The sequence below is a fragment of the Lytechinus variegatus genome, chromosome 6, assembly GCF_018143015.1.
Source record: "Lytechinus variegatus isolate NC3 chromosome 6, Lvar_3.0, whole genome shotgun sequence".
Lineage (NCBI taxonomy): Eukaryota > Metazoa > Echinodermata > Echinoidea > Temnopleuroida > Toxopneustidae > Lytechinus > Lytechinus variegatus.
Window position 1 is genome coordinate 18726323 of NC_054745.1, and position 22216 is coordinate 18748538.

Here is a 22216-nt window from a genome sequence, read left to right on the forward strand (position 1 = left end):
GAGGGCAGAACCCCTTGTCCCGCAACACTCATGAACACTGGCTTACAGATAGGGGCGGGGCTTTGGGGCTCTTGACCCCCCCCCAAAAAAAAAAAAAATATATATATATATATATATATATATATATATAATATATATATATATTCTAATATTATGTCAAAATCTATTACAAAACTTGATTTTTGTATTAAAAATGTAAATTTTGCTCGCTCACTCGCAACTTTTCAAATAACTTTTACGCGATACGCCATAATTATCTAGCCTCCTCAAAAAAATTGTGGTCTATTACGCCACTAGCTGCCCATGAACTAGAAATTCTAGTTGCAGTGTCCACATGCAGTGTCCCGCGAGATGGCGCTCGTCAAAAAGAGAGCATGTCTGCCGTATGCAAAGTTGGCACCGATGCGTCACCCAAACACCAAGGCGTGGAAAGGGCAACTCCCTCACTCGTTGATTTTGTTGATCGAATTCCGGGATCATATTCCATTTTTTCATATTGATTTATCTATTTTATTTTCATTTAATAATTCTTCCAATTTGATTAGTGGAGATAACGATGTCTCTCAATCCTTGCTCATAGGCTGCTAACCATGCAAGAAGGTATGCACATTTTAATAGATACAAGATTATCAAGATTCAAGATTTAAGAAGTTTATTTTCATTTCCATGACAAATACTAAATAAAAAACAGTAACAAATCAAAGTATAAGTACAAGGTCGATTTTACCTCAGCATAATTATGTGATAACAGCTTGTACAAAGTACTATTAAGCGTGTATGGAAATGAGGGGATCCACTAAAAAGCATTGCTTGTATATCCCCTATAGCGAGTTGAAGAAATAATTTTTATTAATATCTCTCAATTATTTTTGATGATGTCATATACACTCACGATTTTTTTTATTTATTCATATGAAATGTATAATATACTTTACTTGAACCCAACGATGCTTGTAGGACTATGCATGTTCATTGGTCCAAGGGAATAAACAATATGCTCCACACTATCATATTTTGTAGATTTGAGAGAAAGGGGGATCACATTGATCAATTAATGATTGTTTTCATTGATTGATTGATTGTTTGATTGATTGATTGATTGATGGATGGACTGATTGATTGATTTTATTCGTCAAGAATATCACAGGCATAGGCGGCGGAAGCGGGGGGACGTGTCCCCCCCTAAATTTTAGGTGGGGGGACGGTCCCCCCCTAAATTTTGTTTTGATAACCTTTTTTTTTTTTTTTTTTTTTTTTTTTTTTTGCTTGTCAATTTTTTTTCCTGCGTCCCCCCCTAAATTCACGTGGACCCCCTTGACACGTGTGTGTTGTCCCCCCCTAAAATTTAGGTTGATGACCTTTTTTTTTTTTTTTTTTTTTTTTTTTTTTTGCTTCTCAAAAATTTTTGGGTCGGTTGTCCTATTTTTTTACATGTGTCCATCCCAAAATTTCAGGTGGACACCCCCTAAATTTATTGGCTTCCGCCGCCAGTGATCACAGGTGATTACAATGAAATTAAAGAATACCTTGACAGGATAGCCCATGAAAGCCGCAATGGGGTCCTTTTGTTAGAATAAAACATACATTACTACGACAAATTATGGAATATTGTTTAAAAAAAATACATATCCACCAGTCAAATAATGTGCAAATACCTGAAGCAAACAATAATCTATCTAATAAACACGAATTATATTTTATCATACCGTACATTATTTACGTACAATACCAAAAAACCAACTGTACAAAGTGTGTCAGTGATTTTACTGGTATTTAGATACGTCTCGATCTAGATTCCAGTTTCGGTTCCAGGGGCCGGGGGGGGGGGTAGTCTGCTGGGCAAACCCTTCACTCGAAATAAGGGTCTGAATGTGCAGCAGCCTACTCATGCCTTGTGTACTGAAGGCTCTCTCGCTCTGTATTGGAACAGCAAGTCCCGGGGGGGGGGGCACTTCCATTCACAAGTGGATACCATGCGCGACCCATGGGTCTCGAAAAGCACCCTAAACACGTAATTTCCATATTCTGAAAATGCACCCCTTAACAAGTATTGGCGTGTGAAACCCTACCCTTAACAAGTATTGGAAACAAAACGATATACTCTTGGCAAATATTACCTGAAATGAACCCCTAAACAAGTACAGGAATGTTTTATTGTTACGGGTCCTTCGGTCGTCGGCTTTACCTTATTTGGTTTAGTCGGGGGTTTAGTACGACCCCATCTTCTACACCTCGCGCAAATCGGACTCTGAACACGAGGTGTTGGGGCAAAAAGGACATCCTTTATAAAACATTTGAATTTTGTTTTATCATCCCCGCAAATTCGACCCTAAACACGTAATTTTCCTAGCGAAATAGATATTCTTTTTTCATTATTTTTGTGTTTTTGACACCCTTATCACGTTACGTACGTAACGTGCCCTATCGTGAAAAAGACATCCTTTTTACGTGTTTTTTGGTCACGCATGGTATCCACTCGTCAATGTAAGTGGCCCCTCCGGGCAGCAAGTTTTGTATGTGCTAGTCTTTGCGTGGAGGCACACTTGTTGATCAAAGTTCCAATGCCAGGGTCTGTGCCTCATACTAGGGGGGGGGGGGGTGGGAGAGGCTTCAGCCCCCTCTCTCACTTTTTCCCGAACTAAGTACAAACATAACAATGACCATCTGATTGTGATATTTTGCATGGTCTGACCCCCCCCCCCCCCTTCAAAACCGTTCAGCATGTTCAGCGGCCCCCGAGTCATGCGAGTAGCAGGAGTGGCATGTCTATGTAGCTGGAATCAAACTTTGTTTCGCATTTAGAGGGGGGAAATGTGAGTGAGTGAGTGAGTGAGTGACGTCATCGATCGCTTCTGTCATTTTGTATACAGCTAGAGTGCTGCAGCTAGCTAGACCATGATATTTTTTGATTGTTTTGTGAAGATAACCGAAACTTTGTTAAAGGTGTCATAACTTTGTTATTACAAATCCGATTTTGATCAAATTGTCAGCATTATGCTTTATTTACTCTTTTTTTTCTTCTTTCAAGCCAATCATTTCAATAGGCTTAATTATTTTTCTTTCATAAGGGTCGGGGTCTCGGGGAGTGAATTCACCCCTTCCAACGTCTCCTTAGAAAATGAATGTAAAGCACATTTTAAAATTGTGAAACAAATGCCCGACGAGTATTCGGCGGTGGTGGTGTGGTGCAAAATTGTTTTGATGGGGATGGGCTAGTCTGCAGGAACAGACCCTCATTGGAACTTTGATCAACAAGTGTGCCTCCGCGCAAAGACTAGCACATACAAAACTTGCCTGAGCGAGAGAGCCTTCAGTACACAAGGCATGAGTAGGCTGCACATTCAGACCCTTATTTCGAGTGAAGGGTTTGCCCAGCAGACTAGGAAAGGGCGGCGAACGGCCGGGAGATTCGGTATTCTATATGCCCTATTTAAAAAATATGGCTTCTATAATCATTCTCAGTTAACTCCCTTTTTTCGAGCCCCCTCCCCCTTGAATTCTCCGGACTCACCATTTTATTGCACCCGCGTCCGATCAAGACGCCCGCGGTATTTAGGTGAATCTGCCCTACTAGAACTAGAAAGAACACAGTATCCCACAGTCAGTGGCGTACCTAGGATTTTCCACAGGGGGGGGGGCAAAAACGTCCGCCAAAAAATTTGACAAGCAAAAAAAATTCTTCAAGCTCGTCAGGGGGCAATAAAGGTCTTGAAGCTCGTCAGGGTGGGGGCAGGGATACGTCCTTTGCATGGGTTGTAGCTCGTCGGGGGGGGGGCAGACTGCCACCCCTGCCCCCCCCGTAGGTACGTTAGTGCCCACAATGTGTTCACAGTGTATTATGAAATTACATTCACACTGTTGAATTCGTGCATTTGAACAGTGTGAATCATGTCTTGTATTCACACAGTCGACTATATGTTAACACGCTGTGAACAGTCACACTGCCGAGGTGTCCACAGTGTGAACATAAATTATCTTCACACTGTTGAATAGGAGCATTTTAACAGTGTGAATGATATTTTCACATCGTCCTCTATGCTGTGAACCGATAAAGTGTGACACTGTGATCTTTCCACCCGGATTAAGAGGTTAAACACTTTTAAAAATATTTGGGTAAATTTTTGCCACCACGAGAGTATCATTGTGTCCAACCAATTTGGGGCAGAATTTTACCCAATGCGGAAAGCAAATTATCGTCCATTAAGGTAAAAAGTAAGCAGCATTATTATTACTTTAGAATGGGGAAAATATTCATCACACTGGAGAAATGGAAGTGCACATAAATGCCCAATTTGGTTGGACGCATAATTACCCTCATAGAGCACTTTTACCAAATATTTTGAAGGCCCTATCATTCAGAAATGTCGAATAAAGAATACTAGAAATCGATTAACAGCCTATAATAAGATAATAAAGTCACATACATGTATAATTTCTCCCCCTAGCTCCTTCCTTATTCTCTCTTATAATCTCGCTCTGCCCCTTACTCAGCCCCCTCCTCTTTCTATAACCTGCTCTCCCCACCTCACCCCCTCCCCCTCACACCCTCTCTCTCTCGATCACGTTCCCTCTTAAGCCACTGCGTATTACACCAGAAACACTATTTTGTTTATCAAATATGTATTTAAAGTAACGATATATCGTTGATATTTCTCCGTTTCGTTGTTTTTTCTTCTTGAATACTTATACATTCGTACGACTTATCTACTTATATTTTTTGTATAACCATCACAACAACGAATACGCGTATATACAAAAACAAAATAAACATCAATACATCACAAGAACTTACTTCAATTAGAAATAATAAAATGATCGGTATGAAATATCATGGAGCTCTATGGAAATATCAAAATCAATAGTTTTTATATTATCATTATCATTATTATTATTTTATTTGACATTCAAAAAACAAAGAATACAAACAGATCAAAGACAAGATCAATCAAACTTGTACATGATAGAGAAAATAAGACCTGGATGAGAGTTGGAGAGGCTGCCTGGGTATGGAAAAGGCTAACTTAATAGCCATAACCCACAGGTCTTCCTCCCCATATTAAAATGAATCTTGATATGAATCAGTGTGCATGTCATCAGAACTGATTATCGTTGTGAAAATATGAACTGAAATAGGAGGGTTTTTGGATTTCGAAATTCTTTTAGTAGGATGAGAAAAAAAGTCCTTGACTTACATTTACTAACAAATGCTATACTCGAATAGGCTTATTTATTCTTGTTCCTACACTTACTAGCCTCTATACATAGATCACATCATCAGCACTTTAAACATGTTTTTTTTTTTGGGGGGGGATACCAGCAAAAATTTCGAGTCACTTAGTGAGCGCGCGAAGCGCGCTCAGTTACCAGTTAAATAGGCCCAATTTCCAAAACTTCTGACCTTCGGCACAAAGATACTTTCAAAGATGGATGGTGGTCATGATAATGCGTGTGTGTGTGTGTGATGGGGGGGGGGGGTTAAATGATAGAAATTCGGTGGGTTTTTTTTTGGGGGGGGGTGATAGAGTTTCTTCACTGCTGTACTTTCCCAAGGAGTAGCCTCCCCTTCAAACAAGAGTTGACGGAGATTTGATTGTGTCAACCCCCATTGATTAGAGTGACGTCATGCGCTCCCTCCCCCTCCCCCCGTTCAGGGGGGGGGGTGCATTCGCGCACGTGTCTATAACAGACACGCCCATGTGTGCAATGCCCGCCCCCTCTCCCCACCCATGATCCACTCCTTCCACAATCATCCTTAACAATAACCATCATTACAATCCTCCACGATAAATGCAATCCATATTGACAGGCATATTATTCCAACGATCCACATAATGAGACCGATAGAACAACCGATCCAGGCATATCGTTTGGCATCCTGGGACGCCATCCGGGCACCAGCCATGTCGCCGACTGAAGCCTTCGTCTTGACCTGTGTATACGGAGATAAAAAATATTACACCAACAAAATGAAGATGTTAATATCTAACGTAGACAGAGTAAGGTAACTGCATGGACTGGGATGGCTGGAACACACACAGGGTGCTACATACAGGGGGGGGGGTGCGAATGTTAAATCTTGAAAACTAAAAGTGAACCATAATCCAAATCAAACAAACAAGCAACAACAAAAACAACGAAAAGCGAAATACTTATATTTGGAATAGTCTTTCAATAGAAATTCGGTCTTGTAAAACACTTAATGTATTTAAAAGAAAACTTAAGAAATATTTTCTGACATCTTAAATATTTTAGATATGCTGCTTTGTATAGGGTTGTGTGGTATCTGTCCTATTCTTTTGTTAATTTAATTTCAATACAGTTTTATATCTGGTTTTATTTCAATATTAACAATAATTTATTTCCCCCTACTAGAGTAGCCTGCTCGACAAGCCATCTGGCTTTTTGTGGCCTTCCCCTAATTCCTGTAAACTACAATATGTTAACATCATTCGTATAAACCATGTTTACCAAATTATTGTTTAATCTTTGTTTTCTGTTGTGTATAGATATATGTATTTTTCTTAATGTTATTTTTATATGGAATTTGAAATAAAATGAACTGAACTGAACTTATACCGTAGATAGATCCAGTGGGGAGGTGGTAACTGCATTGAATAGGGGTCACATCAGGATGCAACTTACAATGGTGGAGGAGGAAATAACACCAACAAAATAAGGATAGAAAGGATAGATTTATATCTAAAAGAAAAATAAAATTACAACAGCAACCCCCTAAAAAAAACCGGCTTACACCCTTCACCAAATTTTCAACCCGAGCAACTAGTTACGGCTGTATCTATCCAATTTCAGTGGCCTTTAATTATTTAGTTAATTATTTGATTAATTAATTGATTTAATAAATCAATTAATTAATCAAATAATTAACTAAATAATATGTAGTCGTTGTTTTTATTCATCTATTTATCCATTTATTTATTTCTTTGTTTATTCATTTATTTATTTACATTTCATTTATTTTATTTTGAACAATTATTTTTTTAGTTATTGCATTTTTGATAACTATTTTTTTTTTGCTTACCTCCCCGGATTTCACAATAGCGACAATTCCAAGTGGTAGGCAACAGCATAGCATTACAAAGAGACTGAAGCTGAAATAGTCCTGCGGGGCGGTGGTGGCCTGAATGACGGTCACGCTCTGCTGATTAGAAGCCTGGAAAATGACATGGAACGAAATTAATTTCATATTTTTATTTCAGTACCTTTGTTAAACTTGAGCTAATCTGGATCGAATGCATTTCTGAAGTATGATCTCATCTCTGAATTTCGCATCTGATGGGAAAGACCCACAATAATTGTAAGAAACAACAACAACCAACAACAACGACCAACCAAATTATTTCTCACATTTTTTTTTTTGATGGGGGGAGACGGATTAGAATGAGAGGAGTGATCAAAAAATCATATTCACCAGAACAATATTCATTTTGACCATTCCCTAAGTGTGCTTAGTGCCTGTACCGGGGAATGTCTTGTCTTCCTGACACTAAATATTTTATAGGAATAATTTTATAGGGTCGACTAGCTGCCAAAAATATAATAAAACGATCACCCAAAACATATTCTAGTCTTTGGATAAAAACTTCAATTGTTAATAATGTAATGTCGAAAAAGTACTGAGCATGCTTGTTATACCTGAAATGCTTGTGGGTGAGTCTGGTAGACGTATGTTCCAGGCTGTTGGACGATAAACTGAGCGTTATAGGTGGGTGGAGGGGCGGAGCTACTCGGTGCTTGCCACGCCTGATTCGATGGCTGTGCTGCATAGTGGGCGGTGCTTGGCTGCTCGGTTGGAGGCTGGTACTGTGGTGGGTTAGTAGGCGTGGCTAGGGGAGGAGCTTGTTGGTAGGTAGGAGGCTGTGCTGACTTTTCATGCTGAGTCTGAGCCACGCCTGCCATAGTAGATGAGTCTTTCGCTTGTTTTTTTTTCTGTGAAAATTATAACCTTGAATTGATTTTGGTAATGGAAAGATTAAATGGGTCTGGTATTTTAGACTTGGTGTTTTCGGTCTTTCCTATAAATGATTTTTCATTTGGATTGCGCCAAATATTTGATTTTCTCAAAACCATTAAGAAAATTTGTCTTGTTCACCATTTCCGAAACCCCGCCCTTCATTTTTTTACTCGATCATTGTCTATACTACTACTACTTCTACTACTACCAGTGGCGTAACTACGGGGGCATGGGGGCACGTGCCCCCCCCCCCCCACAATCGGCTGACAAAAAAAAACGGGGAAAAGGAGAAAAATAGGGAGAAAGGAAGAGGAACTTAGTGGAAAAGAATACATTATTATTCATTATAATGTTATATCATAATTATGTTATGTCATTTTACATAAGAAACAGTTTTTTTTATGAACTTTATGAAACATAATTTGTTCAGGGCCAATGTCTTCATTGTTCCTGGTGCTCGCATTTTCTGTTTACCGAGATATATAATCCTGTTATACTAAAACCTCCCGTTTTCAAGTCACCAAACTGCCAAATTTCCTCGCACTTCGAGTTATTATTGTTTTATGTACAAAAGTATTCTTCTTTTTCATGACTACTTAAAGTGATTTCCCCATTTAAAGATCTTAATATAAAACATTTCATGTCCGTGCTTACATTGGCAGTAGTGGATTGTTGAAATATTGTCTGCCCTCCATGAATTCCTAGAATTAGTCCGTAAAATGTCCCTTTTTCTGATCTGAATATCAAAAATTTTCAGCTCGCGCTTCGCGCTCGCATAATTTGGTTACTGAACTACTTATGCTCTTCACAAATTCCTACAAACAAGCCTTAAAATGCCCCTCTTCAGGTCTGAATTTTCTAAATTTTCAGCTCGCGCTTCGCTCTCGCAAAATTTGATTAGTGAGACGGGTATGTTAATCATGATTACAAATGCTTTATGTGCATGTTTAGATGTAATTCTAACAAAATCAGCAAGCGCTTATTGGCACTTGCATTAGATGACTATGGTGAGATGTGTATACTCTTAATGGATTCCTAAATTATAGTCCTTACAATCTTCCTGTTTGGGGGTCAATATTTACAAAAATTTCAGCTCGCGCTTCGCGCTCGCATTATTTAGCGAGACAGGTACGTATCATGATTACAAAAGATTGATTATAATGTCCCTTTTTAGGTCTGAATATCAAAAAAATTAAGCTCGCGCTTCGCGCTCGCATTATTTTACCAATGAGATACATATCCGTTTAATGGCATCATCCTTAAAATATCATTATTAGGTCAGTAAACCTGGCAACTGGGCACGCTTCGCGCGCTTACTAAGTGACTATTTTTTTTGCTGGTGCCCCCCCCATGCCGTGACCCACGGTACGCCACTTACTACTACTACTACTACTACTACTACTACTACTACTACTACTACTACTACTACTACTAGTACTACTACTACTACTTATTGCTGCTAATATACTACTACTACAACCACTACCACTCCTCCTCCTCCTACCATACTACTACTACTCCTACTCCTACTACTACTAACTTCTATACTCTTCCTCCTCCTATACTACTACTACTGCTGCTGCTACTACTACTACTATATTAATATTACTATTAGACAAATATTAGTATACAGTGCGTATCAAAAAAAAGTTTACACTTAGCAAAAATCTTGTAAAATTATACATTTGTAATATTCTGAGGATTTTTCCATATTTTTACATTGGTACAGATCCAATTAAGCAAATGACGATATAACTGTCGAAAAGTATTTCCGCTTGAGTGAGCACCACTCATTTTTGAAAAGTTCATGAAAAATGATTTGCGCAGAACTTTGAAATAGTTATGTGAATAAAAGTAGACCTTAATCATGAAAAACACTTGAAAGTTAGCTAATAAAATTGATTTGAAGTCATCTTTTACCCTTTTTAACTTGTTTCCTTGCCCAAAACACTTTGAAGAGAGCATTGCGCCCGGCCATCCCACTCCCCCACACACCGAGGCCATGTCAACGATATTTGCTTTACCCTGAGCCGTCATTTACATGAAATTGCTTTGGCTTGATTTTCATTTGTTCATCATTGTTAAGCTTGGAAAAAGTGTGGAGAAACAAGTATTAAAGGGAATATGATAGAAAATTAGAGAAACAATGATGGAGATGTCTGATATAAACTTTTATTCAGATTTAGTTATGTCCTCAGATCCAGCTGGCACAAAAAGGGTAAAGGTTGTGCTTATTAAGTGTTGAAATTTCAATTTGGGTGGCAAAATTGTTACAAAATGCTTGCATGTGTCCATTTTATTTCTTTCGACTAAAAGTGCAAAGGAAATGTATGAGAAATGTTTCGCCGGGTAAGTTTGATTTTGCCCTTTCCCCTTGACACAGCGTGAAAACAAGCATTTTTGCGCAAACAGATTTCTGCGAGTTTTACAAAAGTGGACAGTGCTCACTCAAATGTTTTGCATTCTGTCAAGACTTCTACTTTTATTGGATAGATGAGACCCGAACCCAACATAATATGTAAAAAAAATTACCCACGTCTCGTATATTTTCTAATTCCCAGGGCTTTTTCAAAGTGTAAACTTTTTTTGATACGCACTGTATATAAGTATACTATACTACTTCTATTACTACTACTACTACTACTACTACTACTACTACTACTACAATTACTACTTCTACTTCTACTTCTACTTCTAAAAATTTTATATTAAAATTATAAACAAATTGTAGGAATAAGAATACTTCCAGCATTATATGGTGAAATAACTCATAAATTAGAATATGGTAATATGTTAAACTTACCTTGAAATAGATTTTAAATCTTGCCTGTGTCTTGAAACATCGACGTTTGTTGTTCCTGGTTTGTAAAGCTTTATTAGAATTGAATGCAGACTGAAGTTTAAATGGAAAGCATTATACACAAAACTTGTTTCGAGGTAGTATACCGCCTCGTTCCCACTGGCAGCAAAATTGTGATACACGGGAGATTTTGGTAAAAGCATTTGCCATTATTTTGGTCCATGTTACCTGTATTATGGTAAATTATTCAATATAATTTAATTTCGATCTTACTTCTGGTAATGAAGTGCAATTGATTTACTATATCGAGTTAATTTTCTGATTTTCTACCTAAATCACCACAGAAGGCATTTATTTCCAATAATGTCATCATTAGGAACGGACCCATGTTAATTAACTGATATGACGTAATAATGGTTAATGAATGATTGGAATGACCCAAAGGAATCATTCCCTTATGTTTGTATTTAAATCTGAATGTATACGTTGTTTGGCTAGCAAGGATCAAAGTTCAAATCATTTTGCATCACTGTCCTTGGTCAGGTCCGGGGGGGGGGGGGCTTGCTACAGAAAGAGTGGTAATCAATGAACGCAGAGGGCACGCAAGCACGAACAGAGTTATTGGGCACACATGAGTATTACAGACCCCCATTCACTCACGTGTTATATCATAGCTCATCAAAAAATCATTAAAAATCAATCCCTCGATAGATCTTGCTTTAATTCACTGACTTTAGTCACAATTAACAGTACATAAAGACTTGATATGTTAATCAGGTACTTGTCCAGCTCAATCAAAAGTTAAATGGCCTGAAATAAGACTAACCATAATTTCGGCCAGTTCATCGCCAGAAAAACCAGAACTGCATTGTGGGTAATAATGATTAAAATGAAATACAAAAATGCAGTCTAGCCTTCCCAAACGCCTTGATTATGAAAGAGTATGAACATAGCATTATGTCTATCGTTTTTCTTTTGATATACAAACATTTGATCTATTTTTAATGAATTATTTTAATCAATAAAGTCATGTGATCTTTACTTACGCCTGTCCGGCATGCTTTGCGCGCGGTTGAATTACTCTCATGTGCCCTATTGAAAACTCTGAGAACTAACAGAGTTATCAATAGACAGAGTGGCGAAACCGGAAGTGTGCTCTGATTGGTCCGATATTTCATGGAGCTCCAATTAGTTCCCTCTGGCATATTTTCTGCGCTTGTGATCTTCTGCTGGGTGCATACCCCCGGAAACATCAATAAACTACACTTTTTCTCACATTTAGTGATTAAATACCTCGACACTTTCCACTCGTGGATATATTTTCTAGACGCCAATGTGAGTATTTTAACATATAAAGTTGCCTTTTTGTAGATACATCTGGTGTTATTTTGCATAAATCGGCTTCCAAAATAATGTCGAAAAAAGTGTTTGGTAAGAGAGAAAAATTGCATTTTTTCAAGTTTTGTGTAATCATGTTTTGCACAAATTACCTCAACGTGTTGAAAATAGTGTTGTACTATGACTGTCAAGGTTGAATGATCTTTTAACAAGTTGTTTCATGTTATTTTGGGGGAAATCCATTTAATTTCTACCCCAAAACAGTTCATAAAATTTAGCATATGGGACTACCCTTCATAAGACCCTAGCCAAAGATAAGGAGCTGCGCCGCCGGAGCTTTCGGCGGCGGAAACCTTAGCCCACCCTATAGGCCGTAGGCGGTTAATTGCAGGGATGGCGCCACCATGCATGCTTGGAGGCACTTTTTAAAACTTAGTCTAGCCTAGGCCTAGTTCTAAGTTACTAGTCTTAACCTTAAATCTACTAGTATATAGATGAAAATATCCCATCAGAGAGGAAAGTACCCCTATTATACTCTAGACTTTGTTTTTGTTATATTTTATTAATGCAAAGGTGTTAAAAAATAGATTTTTTAAATAGAAAACTTATATAGATCTAACGTTAGGTCTAGGTAGTAAGGTTAGTAATAAGACTTAAGCACTGCATGCAGTGTAGTTGTTAGATTAAAATTTGTAATCAAACAACTGAACTGCAGACAGTGCTCAAGTCTATTTACTCTGGACTAGGGTCTAATGTTGGTGAATATCTACAGTAGATGTAGACCTAGTCTAGGCCAAGATCGATTCTAACTTATCGATATTTAGAGGCTAAAATGAAATAAAAGAGCTTAGATCTACCTCTCAAGACAGCAGGTGAATCAATCTAGATTTTAGTTAATACAAACAGAAGGAATGATGACACAAAGTGCTTTGGTCTATGTCCTCAATAGCAGTAATGGTGCTAGATCTACATACAAATATATTTATCAGCAACTGCATATTTATTGCTGCATGTAAACCAGCTGTGTTTGGTTTAGGGGAATTGTTCATCTAGCTACAAGTTCATGGCCTTGGACTGATGATGGAGATGGCACAGGTCTAATGTGTAGCCACATATTACCACCTCATATCTTCATTGTGGATTATCTGCTGGTAATTGTACTTGATCACTAATTTTGTTATCATAATTGCATGTGTTTTCAAAGATCATGCAATTAAGGTAATGACCTCAGTGACTACAAGTTTTAAGCATCAACTTTGGAAACAACTAGCTGAACAGAGTTTACTTATTTCAAAGGTGGTTTCTGGTAAGTCATAATCTAATAAACATCTCAGCTGATAATGTTTTAAAAATAATTTATCAGGGAATGAAAGTTAACACAATCAGGAAATAATGCAAGATTGAAAATAAAATATATTTTCATTCCCCCTTATAATTGTGCAATTTGGAAAGAATGAACAACTTATATTGATATAATTTTTATGTATGATTTGTTTTTTTATTTTCATAAATGTATAATTAGGGTAATAATAACAGCAGGGCCCGCTGGGAGAACAGTTTTCGGAACTGAAGTGGCTACCCTGGGTAAATATACCTCTATTATTATTATTATTAGGTTATTTCCTTTTTTTTTGTTTACAAATGCATCATGTCATTGGGACTATTGTATTACATTTTCAATAAAATTCCCTCATTATCCTTGTGTTAGGATGTACATTTATATTTCCATGTATACCCATCTTTTTTTTTATCTTATATCAAAATGCATTTCCATATATTTTTATATAAAATTCATATGAAACGTATCTCTTTCCTGTCCTAAATGAATTGATTATGTAATTTAACCTTCAAATGCAATGTAGTTGATGGATGGATGGATTACGACATACTGCATTTTGATGCTGATCTCCGATAAAAGTGGAGGAAGAAAAAGAAGAAGTGTCTGTTATTCAAATTTGAAATTCATTATTAAAAAATCTAGTTTAATTAAAATTGATTCAACAGCCTGTTTTTTTTTATCTAATGCATGTGATAATGTAATGGGAAAATAAAAAAAATTGTTCACCGTTATTCTTTTTACCAAGATATGATTTTCCAATCGAGGTTTATTTCATTCTTATTGTCATTCTCGATATATACATGTATATAGGATGTGCATGCGCAATTTAAAAGTTTTTATGAGCTTTATTGGATGTGAAGGATTGAGTGACATAACGCAAGATTAAAAACAAAGTATTGTTTGAATCCATCTTATCGTGCATAGAGAAATGTATGTCTTACATGGAAATCACTTATGATATCTTATTATTGTTTTGTCTTTTAAAAGCGTATCAGGTTATCAGGAGAGGATCCAGCTTTTGCCAAGAGGGGGAAGGGGGTGTGGGCAGAATTTTTTCACCAACATTTTCCCCAATCGACTGCTCAAAGTTTATTTTTGTTTGTTTCTTTGAAGGGGTAGACCTAACATTCACTTCATTCTTACAAAACAACATGAATATATAAAGGCCGTATTTAAACTATTGCGAGCGCGAAGCTCGATCTAAAATTTTCAATAATTTCACATAGATTTCTTGAAAAATGAACATTTTTTTTGTAATTTGTGATCCTGAACAAAATGCGTGTGTAGCTACATAATTCATGAATAAATAGTAAATTTTTATATTCGTTCTGGCCTGATCGAAAAGGGACCTGTTAAGGACTGTTTACAGTTAGCCATGAAGACGATACATATTAGATCAATCAAATAATGCAAGCGAGAAGCGCGTGCTGAAAATTTTTGACATTCCGACCTAAAAAAGGAAATTCTAATTTTGTAGTCATGAACAGAATAATTAAACAATGTTTTTTTTTTTAAATTGAGACTTTCATATAGACCTAAAAACGGGACTCTATTCATGTTTTGTAAACTATGAAGACGGATAATTAGGTATCTTCCTACATTAAAAATTTTGATATTCTGATCTGAAAAATGTTCATTGAAGCTCTATTACAAGCACTGAAAATGAAAATTATAAAGTGGATATGGATTGCATATGTAACAGATGATGCGAAAGTGAAGTGAGAGCTGATATTTCTTGAATTATTTTAACTTAGGACTGGGACATTCTAAGGACATTTTGTCATCATATGAAAATGGTCATCTTTCTATTCCTCTTCCTAAACGCCAAATGAAACGTGTCAATATTCCATCATAAAAATAATTGAATTATCAGGAATTCTTGAAAATTTTATCGTTTTATCTATTAATCAATAAGCCCAATGAGAGTGCAAAATTTGTTGATGTCAAGGCTTGAAACTTGATATTCTAAGCACTTTTGTAATTATGAATAGGATGCATGAGTTAATATCTTATTAACAATTCATCAAGGGTTGTAATAAAAAAACGGTTTTTTATAAAAAAAATATTGTTTTAAAACGTTTTAAATCGTTTGTAAAGTTTTTTTCTACTAATTATGCAATTTTATGTAAATCAATTAAACTATACAGTATGATTTAAGCTCTTGTTGTTTTAAATACATTTTTGGAGTAAGTATTAAAGAGATGACTTCAATTTTTCATTGATTTCCCAGAAATCAATTTGTAAATCAAAGAAAATAATGAAAGCTCGATGTCCGAGCTGAAATATGTTTTGTATTATATTAATTTTCAAAACTTGATATTTTAAGCTCCGTATCAGCATATTGAACAAGATATGTATCACAGACATCAAACATGCAATATATTGTGATATGAAAGATACTATTTGGGGTATTTTCCAACTCTTCCCCTCACCTTATTTTATTCACTCGCCTCCCTCCTCCCCCTCTCTTTTCCCTTTTCCTTTTTTTTTTTTCTTCTCCCCCCTTCCTTTTTTCTCCGCCAATGAGATCCGCCTGTTGGTTATGCAGTCTGGTTGTTTTCTCCCTCATTTTCAATATTCGTCCTTGATCTCGCTATAGCTATAGGCTCTCCACCTTAAACATGCATTACAAGCGTCTATATAAAACTTTAGACTCTGTTTTTCTTCTTTTTTATTACACTGCACAAGAGAAAGGAAGGTATACATCGGATAATGAAAGAGAAAGAGAGAGAGAGGGAAGAGACCCAGAGATGAGAGAGGCAAAGAGAGTGATAAAGGGAGGGGTAGTACTGATAAACATGTACATTTACAACTCATTGAAAATTTCCACCATTTGCCAGAATTGTCAGATTAAGTCAATGAGAGGAAATGGAGGTAAATATCATTTTAATGTGACAATGTTATTGTAAATCCGCAAATTTAAAATCAAGTGAAATTGTTTTTACTAAGAAGATCGAAAAGTGCCGGAAATAAGAGGAAAATAATCAGCATTTAAATAGATGATCATTTCAGAATAAGCCTACATCATTTCACTTAGAATAATGACATTGCGGCCGCTGATGAAATTTAAGACGGAATCAACTATAAATCACATTTCTTCAGATATGTACAAGATGATAATGATGATCGGGTGCAACGGGTTTAAAGGCGATCACCCTCTACTTTTTTAAAAAATAGTTCAAACAAAGAAGAGAAAATCGAAGGGAATTTGTACGATTGTATGGATATTGTCACTCTCATTATCCTTTGCCCCCTATTAAAAAGATGATAGTGCTTATCAAGGGCATCGTCAGGAAGGGGTGGGGGGTGGAAAAACCCGCCTCAACTTTTTTAGTTAAAAAAGAAAAGAGAAAGAAAGTATGATGTTCGCCGCCCTGATAATAATAGTAATTATAATGGTTATTTTCCGAAGGTTCTTAATTCCCAAGGCTCGTAATTCCAAAACACGTAAATTGCCTATACCTCGATGTTCGTTAATCCGAAAACGTAAAAGGGTTCGTTAATTCGAACATTTGTGGCGTTATTGATCCGAATATTCGTTATTTCGAAGATTTGATAATCCGAAAACGAAATAAGGTTCGATGTTCTGAAGGTTCGTTAATCCGAAAACAAATAAGGTTCGTTAGTCCGAAAACGAAATTAGGTTCGTTAATCATTTCGTTTTCGGACTAACGAACCTTCGTAATTACGAACCTAATTTCTTTTTTTCGGAAATACGAACCTCATCTCGTTTTCGGACTAACGAACCTTCGGAATAACGAAGCTTCGGAATTACGAATGTATGCGATTATGACGATGGCAATGGTGATCATAATAAAAATAATGATTTCAATGATAATTATTAATAGTGACAATGATGATAGTCATAATAATGATAATACTAAAGAAAACAACAATAAATTAAGAAATAATTCATCAGTAGGACTCCTCTTTTCGTTATACAAAACAGAAAGATAAATGGTTAATTTTTAGGTGGCATAAAAAAGGACAAGTTTGCCGACCCATCCGATTACAAAGCCTTGACATCTTTATTAAATTTTAATTTTCATACTGTTGAAATTATTCGAGATCATTTGAAGACATGAAATTCGATATGAGTACAGTGCTCCTATTTCTAATTGATTGAGAGTCAGTGAAAATATTGGAGCTAGGAGTTGCCACCTGTATGGGCCCGACCCCTGCATCAAATAATTATATAGCCCAAATTTTTCAGGGGACTATATTAAATTCTAACTTTAAATAAAAACATATATCGTCAAAATATATGCCTTTCCTATTTTGTGTGATCACTTATATTTTGCTTCTTGTTTATTATCCCCCTACGATACCGGCGTTGTAATTACAAATTTCAGTGCATTGTTTCAGAAGTAGAAAACTGCCCTGCCCCCCTCCCCCAAGTTTTCCACTCCATTATGTCTTCGGCATCACCTTGTTAATTTTTTGTATTCCCATATTGTTGCCTATTTTTTCCTATATTTCCATTTTTTTTATAAATTGAGTGAATCAAACTTGTATAATTCTTCGAATTAATTTCCAATAAAAAAAGGAATTGAGCTTTAATATATTGCCAGACAAACCAAAGTAATAAAGGGGATCCATCATCAAGCTCTAACCAAAGAGGAGAAATTACTTTTAGACTCGATTATAATTTCTTCCGGACCTAGGCTAGTTTGCCTAAGACCAATTAATCAGGAATAATAAAAACGGGAATAAAAATAGTGATGATTGCCAAATAATTGCATGTGCGCAGAGGGAACTAATCAGCCCCCCCATGGCTGACCTTTGACCGCGCGTATCATGTTTTCAGTGCGCGTGTCGCCACTCTGTCTATTGATAACTCTGAGCACGAAGTGTTGCTGCCCTCTACGTTCGTCGATGGAAATTAACTTAAACGCATATTGACTTTCATCCAATCACAATCGAGCGTTTCTGTCTTGCGTTTGATATATTGAGTTGCGTTTAAACCAATTCATGGCCGTCTTTAATCTTTCGTAAGAATAGTGTCATTGTTATTGATAGCATTTTGATTTGATTATGATGACTATCATTATCACTGTGATATCCAACATTCCACTGTACAACCACAAATGACAAATAGCATTACTATAGCATCGTTGTCATTACCAACTACCACTACCGCCACTGACAATATCATCATCATCATCATAATCATCATCATCATCACCACCACCACCACTACCATCATCATCATCATCTAACCACCACCACCATCATCATCATCATCATCATTATCATCATCATCCTTATCGCCATCATCATCATCATCATCACTATCATCATCATCATCGTCATCATCATCATCATCATTATCGCCATCATCATCATCATTATCGCCATCATCACCATCATTAACAATGATTGTTTCATCAAATAATAATCAACCTTAATTAAACTCAATATCAAGACTGATGTTACATCACCTGCTGCAAACCATTTTAAACAACAGATAGAACATTTTGCTTATTTTCCGGGGCTGCCTCAATTAGAATCCTCGGGCTTAAAAAGTGATTTTAAAATTTATGAAACTATCCGTAGACAACCCCCGAGATACTGATTAATATTGACATTTTTTTACTGGATCTAAAGCTTTTCCATTCTCACTCTAAAATACAAATGAACCAAATTACCGATGGCACATCTTACTAAGTCAAGTTAAATGCAAATTAGCCTTTACTTTACATAGCAACTGTTAACTCATTATAAATTAACTTCCATGGTCGACCATTTTGTCAACGAGAACTCGTTTCTTTTTGTTGATGAAAAAAATATACCCCCTCCTCTCCGTTAAAAAAAGGAGCCGTACGAATTTGTCATAACCCTTTATGTTCTTCTTCATGTTCATTGTTTCCTCATAATTGAATTGTTTTGTAAAGTCATTTTCTTCACATTGATGGCGGGAAAATATGCTCAGATGAAATGATATCGATCACAGTTATCGATACACCTTAGTAGTCTCCCAAGCTTTCAAACGCACTCGTTACAGCCTTGACGAACAGGAAATAATAAACACAGACGGCGACTATCCAGGCGATGTTGAAGAGGATACCGGTAACGAGTGCGATCTTGGCCCATTTACTCGCTCCCTTTGAGGCCTGTTCAGCACCGGTGAAGTCGCCTGCATTGTAACGAGTCTTCACCTGAAAAAAAAATAGATAAAGGATGAATGAATTGATTCCAAAAGGAGCAAAATCCACTTTTGATCAAAATTGATTTTTGATACAAGTATCTAAAACGTGGGAATCAAATGCAACATATCGCATTAAAAAAAAAGATGGATAGGTTGGTTAAAATTGATTACAAATTCGAGTTTTGTTCCAAAAGGAGCTAAATCCAAAATAGTTTTGTTCCAAAGAAGGCTAAATCCACTAACGGCTATTTATAATTGGTTATTTTTCCTATTTTACACAAAGTTATGCATTCATTTTAGGTAAATGTTGTGGATACAAGTTTACACCATCAGTGCAAATTTTGCTGAAATTAACAGAATTTATGAATATTTGAATGAATAAATGAATTAATGAATAAAACAAAACCATTGCTCAGTGAATTTAAAAAAATCAAGCCTGCTATAGGTGGTGGTGGTGGCAGAGGTGAGGATAATGGTCATGGTGATGATGAGGATGATGTTGTTGTTGTTGGTGATGGTGGTGGTGGTGAAGGTGATGATGATCATTATTATTATGGTAATGACGGTGACGACGCCGATGACGATATTGTTGTGAGGCTGACGCTGTTGATGGTGATGACGATGGTTGTAGTGGTGATGGTGATGTTGATGGTGATGATGATGATGTTGATGATGATGGTGATGATAATGATGATGATGATGCTGATGATAATGATGATGATGTTGATGATGATGATGATGATAATGATGATGATGGTGATGACGATGATGGTAATGATGATGATATTGATGATGATGCTGATGGTGATGATGGTGATGATGATGCTGATGATGAGGATGTTAATGATGATGATGATGATAGTGTTAATGGGGACGATGACGATGATGATGTTGATGATAGTGATAGATGTTGATGCTGATGATGATAATAATGATGATGATGATGCTGATGATGATGATGATGATGATGTTGATGATAGATGATGATGATGATGATGATGATAATGATGATGATAGATGATGCTGATGATGCTGATAATGATGATGATGTTGATGATGATGGTGTTGTTGATGATGATGATGATGATGATGAGATTATTGCCTTATGACGCATACTTACATTCACCGATTTGAGTATTGCGACCACACCAAGTGGTAAACAGCAAAATATGGTAACTAATAAAGCAAATATGAAGTGATCATCCGGCATTGGCTGTGCTTGGCGCACAATGACAGTGGTGTGTGTTTGAGGGTCTACCGGAGCGGCAGTCTGCGGATAAAAAAAACGTAAACAATAGAGTTTTTTCTAAATATATACTGCATAATCAAATGAATACAAAAAGTCATAAAATAGATACACACCAGGGGCGGGTCCCTTTTTTTTCTAAAGGAGGGGAGGGGCATTTTTTGTACAGAAAAAATTAACAAGCCCCCCCCCAAAAAAAAAGGTCTTCACTCCCGATCAATCAGTTAATGGTGGCTTATATTGTGTCAGGAAAGACTTGACAAGGTTAAGACTTTTAGACAAAATTTGAAAGAGTATTGAAACAACATTTAAAAATGTCCCCACTGTGTAATGTTAAATATTCTTTCTAATTTCATGTGTATTATGTAGTCTTATATATAACTATTTAGTTATGATTTATTTAATCAACTTGTTTTACATTGTTTCATCATCTTTTGTTGTTTGCGTGAAAGTTTGATGTCGAACTTATTTGTACTTTTTCATATCTTAGGTTATACGATTCATGAATCTTGTATTAGTCACGATGCATTTAGCACTACTTAAAAACTGATTATAGTATAATTTTCATATGTAACCTATCTATCTATCTACATGTATCCATCCATCTATCTGCCTGTCTCTATCTATCTTCATGTATGTCTGGCTGGCTATCTATCTATCTATCTATCTATCTGATCGACTTACCGTATCAGGAACTTGGTTGATCATGATTATCAGTCGATGAGTGCAACTTGATCACGAGAAACAATCTACATTTATAAAACATCACAATATTTTGTTCAATACTTGAACGAAAAAACAGGGGCCACGAAACGGTGTTCGAAGGGCCGGTGGGGGGGGGGGGGCGAACCATGCAAAAAAAATCACAATCATAATTATATGGTCATTTCTACGTTTTTGTACACGGTTTTGGAAAAAGGTGGAGGGGCTGAAGTCCCCAGCCCCCCGCTTCCGCAGCCCCTGAAAAATGTTTACAAACAATTAATATTACAGATTGACATAGTCTGACAATTTGCACCTCACCCTGTGGTAAGGAATCCATAACCTAGCTTGCAAAGCAAAAATGAGACTTTACAAAGTCCAACAAAATTATTGTTTAAAATTGGCCTAGGACCTAGACCTAATCCAAGTCTACAAGTTAGATCTAAGACATGTCGCTATAGGCCTAGATACTCTGTCGACTCATCATCATGTTTAAAATAATTTTAAATTATAAAAAAGTTAGGGCCTATCAATATCATCATCGCGTTTGATAATAATAATTTGACAACGTTGTTATTGAGAAGACCCAACCATTACGGTCCCTACTCACAAAACCACCCTCTTCCCCCTTTCTCTCTCATTCTGAAACAAAATCTTTAACAACAACATAA

General features: G+C 36.4%; 2 protein-coding genes across 3 annotated transcripts; both read right to left on the minus strand.

The window, feature by feature from the left end:
* Positions 1-5510: 5510 nt before the first annotated feature.
* On the minus strand, positions 5511-11074 carry LOC121416551 (proline-rich transmembrane protein 1-like). 2 transcript variants are annotated; one of them, XM_041610043.1, is made up of 4 exons: positions 10776-11074; positions 7654-7947; positions 7040-7171; positions 5511-5929 (listed from the first exon to the last, which is right to left on the minus strand). In XM_041610043.1, the coding sequence occupies exons 2-4, from the start codon at positions 7915-7917 to the stop codon at positions 5753-5755; spliced, it is 573 nt and encodes a 190-aa protein (XP_041465977.1). In that variant the 5' UTR covers positions 7918-7947; positions 10776-11074; the 3' UTR covers positions 5511-5752. The 2 variants fall into 2 exon arrangements, with proteins under 2 accessions (XP_041465977.1, XP_041465978.1); XM_041610044.1 differs by having other exon boundaries at positions 7654-7963.
* Positions 11075-19351: 8277 nt separating this feature from the next.
* On the minus strand, positions 19352-21551 carry LOC121416710 (proline rich transmembrane protein 1B-like). Its single transcript, XM_041610175.1, has 3 exons — positions 21528-21551; positions 20718-20867; positions 19352-19607 (listed from the first exon to the last, which is right to left on the minus strand). The coding sequence occupies exons 1-3, from the start codon at positions 21549-21551 to the stop codon at positions 19416-19418; spliced, it is 366 nt and encodes a 121-aa protein (XP_041466109.1). The 3' UTR covers positions 19352-19415.
* Between the last annotated feature and the right edge of the window lie 665 nt (positions 21552-22216).

Coding starts and splice junctions, on each gene's coding strand:
- LOC121416551 (XM_041610043.1), bottom strand. CDS start 7,917: ATGGCAGGCGTGGCTCAGACTCAGCATGAAAAGTCAGCACAGCCTCCT. Junction 7,172..7,653: donor CTCACCCACAAGCATTTCAG/GTATAACAAGCA, acceptor GTCATTTTCCAG/GCTTCTAATCAGCAGAGCGT. Junction 5,930..7,039: donor CTATTGTGAAATCCGGGGAG/GTAAGCAAAAAA, acceptor CCGTATACACAG/GTCAAGACGAAGGCTTCAGT.
- LOC121416710 (XM_041610175.1), bottom strand. CDS start 21,551: ATGATCAACCAAGTTCCTGATACG. Junction 20,868..21,527: donor TCAACCAAGTTCCTGATACG/GTAAGTCGATCA, acceptor TTTTATCCGCAG/ACTGCCGCTCCGGTAGACCC. Junction 19,608..20,717: donor CAATACTCAAATCGGTGAAT/GTAAGTATGCGT, acceptor TTTTTTTTTCAG/GTGAAGACTCGTTACAATGC.